This window comes from Marmota marmota, unplaced genomic scaffold (assembly GCF_001458135.2).
Source record: "Marmota marmota marmota unplaced genomic scaffold, marMar, whole genome shotgun sequence".
NCBI classification, from domain to species: Eukaryota; Metazoa; Chordata; class Mammalia; order Rodentia; family Sciuridae; genus Marmota; species Marmota marmota.
The window spans coordinates 7,597,324-7,603,323 of NW_026000206.1; the positions used below are offsets into that span (position 1 = coordinate 7,597,324).

The following is a 6,000-nucleotide window of genomic DNA, read 5'->3' on the forward strand; positions in this document are numbered from 1 at the left end:
GAAGAAGAAATACAACTGATCAACAAACATGAAAAAATGTTCATCATCTCTAGCAAGTAGAGAAATATGAATCAAAACTACTCTAAGATTTGAAATGAAATCCTAGAGTAGTTTTGATTCATAGTCAGAATTTCATAGTCAGAATGGAAATTATTCATAATTTCATAGTCAGAATGGAAATTATCAAGAATACTAGCAATAATAAGTGTTGGTGAGGATGTGGAAAAAAAGATACACTCATACATTGCTGGTGGGGCTGCAAAATGGTACAACTACTATAGAGGTATCTCAGAAAACTTGGAATGGAACCACTATTTGGCCCAGCTATCCCACTCCTTGGTTTATACCCAAAGGATTTAAATCAGCATAGTATAGTAATGCAGCCACATCAATGTTCATAGCAGCTCAATTCACAATAGTTAAATATGAAACCAACCTAGATGCCTTTCAACAGATGAATGGATAAAGAAAATGTGGAACATACACACAATGTAATATAGCCTTAAAGAAGAATGACATTATGGCATTTGCAGGTAAATGGATGGAACTAGAGAATATGATGCTAAATGAAATAAGCTAATCCCAAAAAACCAAAAGCTGAATGTTTTCTCTGGTAAGTGGATGCTGATCCATAGTGGGGTGGGGGGATGGGGAAGAATGAAGGAACTTTGGTTTGTGTAGAGGCAAGGGAGGGGAGGGAGGGGCTGTGAGGATGGGAGGGAAGGTAGAATGAGACAGACATTATTACTCTATACATGTATGACTACACTCCTGGAGTGACTCTGCACCATGTACTGCCAGAGGAATGAGAAGCTGTGCTCCATTTGAGTACAATATGTCAAAATGCATTCTACTGTCATGTGTAACTAGTTAGAACCACAACAACAAAAAAGATAGCAGAGCCCCCAGGCCAGGAGGCTGTCATTTACATCTTTGGTAAAGTGCAAATCACAACCACCAGCTTAAAGTGCTGACAAAATTAAGGATGTTCCTTTAACATAGAGCCCAAGTGAAAACTAACATGACAGCCAAGGACTGCCACACTCAGCCAGGGACCTTCCCAGGAGAAGCCACACCCCTTAGCTTTACCGAGGGCAAGCTGCAGGTCAGGGGGCAAAGTGGCAGGCGCAAGGGTACGGGGCCTGGGGCTAGGGGCAGGCGCAAGCGGGTGGCAGTGTGGTAGGAGGGCTCTACACTGCCAGGGTTTGACGTTCACCTTCTTCAATGGCAGTGGGTTACCTCCTTTCTTTGTGACTCAGTTTCCTCATCTGTAAAATGGAGCAAATAATAGCCCTCCCTTCGCAGGGTCACTATATTAAATTGTTTCACATGATACTAAACACCAGCCATATAAATGTCACTGTTGTTATTCCTGTGGGGACAGGCTGGTATTGAAGTGGATAGGAATAAGCACAGCATTGCTGCCTGCAAACCACCAGCTGGCTGTTGACATTTAAAACCAAGTGACCCCATGCCAGGATGCTGTGCCTAGAGCTGAGGGGGTTTACCCAGCACAGGCAGGTCAAACCACGTGGGAATGCGTGGGAACCACCGCCTGCTTCCTCCCCCAAGTACCCTGAGCCACTCTGGCCTGGGTGCTGCCTGCTCTGGGGGTTTTCCTCAGCATTTGGTGGCCAGCACAGGTCCTGACAAGGCATGGACTCAAGGGACAAAGCCAGAAGTGTGCTAGGGCAGGGCTGTTCTTAGTGTGTCCATTAGATGCTCAGGAGGAGCGTGCTCAGAGTGTAACTCCACCCAGAGTTTAAGAACATCACCTCCCTCGTGTCGGAGTTTGACCTCAACTATAAAGGAGTGGAATTCTAGTGGCTCTTCCTCAGGAGACAGCATGGCTCATAAGGAAGGACCACTGGCCTTCAAACATCCCTTCCAAGAATCTCTGAGCTGCAGGGGTGCTGTCTCCATCTTCCCCTGCACTCCGAGACTCCACTGCCCCACCTGTTTCTCAGGCCTAGACAGTCCAGTGGTCAGTGGCAGATATTACCCAGTGACAGCAAAGATGCTTCCTAGAGGTTTGGGGGCTTCTGTCAGAGAATGTTGCCTCTAATGGGAGAAATGCTTTGGACCCAACCAGATGCCTTTGCTTGCACTGCCAGGTGCCATCTGTTCTCAGAACTGGAGAGGGCAGGAGATCAACAGGTAAGTTGTGGCCCCCAGGTCCCGCTACCTGGCCTGTTCATGAAGTCGCAGTGGCCCAAGCCTGCAATGTCAATCCTCTTCATGAAGAGCACCATGCTGGTTAGGTTGGCTTCTTGCATTTCTGCTGGTTTCAGTGGCCTCATGTCTTTGGAGGCAAATTCTTCAGTGTACAGACAGAAAAGTTTCCCTATAAGAAATCAAGGAAAGTGACTTCAGTGCCTCTGTGTGGCCTTCATCTAAACATCCGCATTTGGTTTCTGTGTCCGCAGTGCTACCTGAAGAGGATGCCCCGAGAATCTGCTTGCGAATCTCCGCTTGGCTTTGGCTGATGGGCTGTGTGACGAGGGAGTTGGCTCTGATCCTGGGGTTGTACACCTTTAATGGAAAGACAGCAGCGTTAGCCTCAGGCAACTACCATGCCATGATGCACGTTGCTGTGAGGACGCGCTCATATAGGTGCCTTTCCTTTGTCTGCATTTACTATTAGTTCACTTCCATGAAACAGGAACTGCAAGTGCTTCAACACATGGCTGGAAGGTTGTCTGCTCTCCCTGCGGCTTCCAGAACTTGGGGGCCATTGCACCATCTGCTGAGATACTAGCGCTGCTAACTTTCCAGCCACATGGAGAAAAGCGCTGCTGCTCCTAGTGGTAATGCTCTGATGTATCGTGTGCTCTAAGCTTTCTCAGGTACAACACCTACTATAAGAAACCACAGACAGCACGAACAGCAAGTTTTACGAATGACTTCAGGGGCAAGCAGCACTTGGGTTCTCTGAATGGTGGACTACTTCAGTCAAGATCAACTCTGACTGGCTCCAAGGGAACCTTCATAACCTTTGGGACTATTTTTTGTCACAGTAACACAAGGATATTTAGGTGTTCAACATCTAATAATGGTAAATGAATCAATATTTGCTAATTCCCTTTCAGCTCTCAAAGGCTATGATATCTTTAGTCCCAGTGACTTTGGAGCTTGAGAGCTTATTTTCATTTTCCATAATTTTTTTATTTTAAAGGGACTGATAAAGGTATCTTATCTAAAATAGCTTTATTCAAGCAATATATGTTCTAAAAAAATTAGTACATTGCAAGCCAATATTTGCTAAAATTAAAGATGGTGCACTTCTGATTTCTAGTAAATTCCTTGGGCAAGATGCTAATTGCTTTGATAAAGGGGCTACCAAAAATTATCTAGATGTACACAGGAGAAGATAAGTTTAGGTGTCCTATGCTGGGACCTTATCAAAAGAAAATACACGGACAAAGAGAACTACTACCCTCATGCTAACGTTTTGTCTTTTCTCCAAGCCTCCTCTGGTACCTCAATCAGTTTAATTTGTTTCCAAACTACCAACATCACTCTTCTTTGCATGTGTGACCAAATTTAGAGAATCCAGGACACAACGGTGCATTCTCACTTTCTGGCCAGCAAAATGGTGGAAACCCAAGAAAGTGGATCTTCGTGATCATCAGCACATTATTTAATCTCTTTGATGATAATTACCCTTCTTCTCTCCACACCCACATCAATAACAAATCTGACTGTGTTGCTCCAGATCAGAGATTCCCCAGAGCTGGTGGTCAACACCACTCTTCTTGGATAAACTTGGCATTTCTTCTCTGTTTCATCCATTGGCTTGAATAGTGCACACTTTTCTCTGGGGTACAAAGGAACCACCACCAGTTCTCCAAGGTCTGGGTTTAAGTTAGACCCTTCTTGGCAGACAATCTCATAGGCTTTTCCAATATCCTAGCATTAAAAAAAAAAAAAAAAAATCACCCATGAGAATAAGCACAACACAAATTGCTATTTTTTTAAAAAAGTCAGAATTCAATAAAATTATAGCCAATTCTGTATAAAGCAGGCAGGGAAAGAAATGCCTTGGTTGTTGCCTACATATATCTTTAAATAAGATATAACTGGAGAAGAAAATTTCATTGGGGTCATTAAATATAATTTATAAGTGATTTTATTGCTTTTGGTCCAAAATGGGTTTCCTCTTGTGAGATGTATTATCTTTGCCTTTGCCTCATTATCTGGCTATTTCTCCAGCTTGATGAGGCTGCTCATATCTATAAGCAATAACAGGTAGACAAAACTTATTCTTGTATCAGTGAGGATGCATTGCTGCACTTTAACACTAGCAGACCTGGGAAATACACACTTGCTGCACATTTCCTATAAAGGCACATAGACAAATATAATCAGGATCCCCATCTGGATCATTCTAAAACTGATTTTGACTCATTAGCCCTTTAAAGTAGCAGAAATACAATAAAGTACAGAGCAAATAGTGCTACTGAACATCTTTGCATGATTCAGGTGTCTAGAAATATGTTTAACTACATGTCAGATAGAGCATGGGGGAAAATGTAAATTATGGTCGGGCATGGTGGCACATGCCTCAAACCCCAGCAACTCAGAAGCCTGGGGCAGGACGATCACAAGTTTGAGGTTGGCCTCAGCAATTTAGCAAGACCCTGTCTCAAAATTTAAAAAAATGAAAAGGGCTAGGAATGTACCTCAGTGGTAGAGCACCCCTGGGCTCAATCCCCAGTACCACAAAAAATAAAAAATGAAAATAAAACTATTTGCCATAAAACTATGTACAAATAATTGACAGAAAATGCTTAAAAGGTAAGGCATTTTAGAGAGTGTTTTTTAAAATATTTTTTTTAGTTATACATGGACACAATATCTTTATTTTGTTTATTTATTTTTATGTGGTGCTGAGGATTGAACCCAGGGTCTCACATGAGCGAGGCGAGTGCTCTACCGCTGGGCCTCAACCCCAGCCCCAAGAGAGTGTTTTTCTATTTTTCAAATCACACCTAAGGTTTTAGAAAGTCATATAAAAGAGATGTCACACTGTAATTTTGACTCCTCTTTATGTTTCCAAACTTTTAACCTTTTAAATGGTCTAACAAACTACCAAGTGAAAGAAGCTTCACTGAATTTGTTAGATTCCATTAAGTTGAAAGATGGCTTCCTGTGACCCTTAAAGTTTAGGACTTAACTGTACTCTGTTTTTCTACCTTGTGATGCCTTCCTTTCTATACCTTTTGTAGAATGGGATTGAGTTAACTCAAGGGTTTTGGAGGAAGACAGATCTGCTTGAAAAAAAAGGGTCAGGCTTCACAGATATCTAAGAACTGGGGTAAGCTACTTTTTTTCTTTTCTTGATCCTTTAAGTACCAGGGATTGAATCCAGGGGCTCTTAACCACTGAGCCACATCCCTAGACCTTTTGATTTTGAGACAGGGGCTTGGGAAGTTGCTGAGACTGATTTTGAACTGGTGTTTCTCCTGCCTCAGACTCATTGGGATTACAGGCATGCACCTCCATGTCTAGCTGATTTTTTTTTTTTTTTAACTGAACAAACAGCATGACTGTTGATCATAAATAAATGAAAACTTGCCAAATGGAATAGTAAGAACAAACTATTTTTCCACTTTTACAATTCTAATCACTTCATTTTATCTCACCTATTTTGTGAGGACAGCCTAGAAATTAAAAGGAAAACAACTGAGCCCTGAGCTCCTGGACCTTGCTGGGGCTGGCCTGCCCAGAGACCCACCACTCCTCCCAAATGGCACAGGTTAACACCCTCTGCAGCTAACCTGGGGATGGGAAAGGAGGCTCAATTCCAGGTACTCTAAAATATTTACTCTTATACTTAGAATACTGTTGAAAGAATAATTTTTTTTTTATAATTTTTTTTTAATATTTATTTTTCAGTTTTTGGCGGATACAACATCTTTGTATATGGTGCTGAGGACCGAACCCGGGCCGCACGCATGCCAGGCGAGCGCGCTACCGCTTGAGCCACATCCCCAGCCC

At 42.6% G+C, this 6,000-nt stretch overlaps 1 protein-coding gene across 1 annotated transcript in view; it reads right to left on the minus strand.

Moving 5' to 3' along the window:
* Positions 1-6,000, minus strand: part of Dhx32 (DEAH-box helicase 32 (putative)) — a 40,571-nt gene that overhangs the window by 14,831 nt on the left and 19,740 nt on the right. The window contains exons 5-7 of the mRNA XM_015498386.2: positions 3,664-3,909; positions 2,433-2,532; positions 2,186-2,344 (exon numbers count right to left, since the gene is read on the minus strand). Coding sequence (XP_015353872.1) covers positions 2,186-2,344; positions 2,433-2,532; positions 3,664-3,909 — 505 coding nt within the window. The remainder of the gene's footprint in view (positions 1-2,185; positions 2,345-2,432; positions 2,533-3,663; positions 3,910-6,000) is intronic.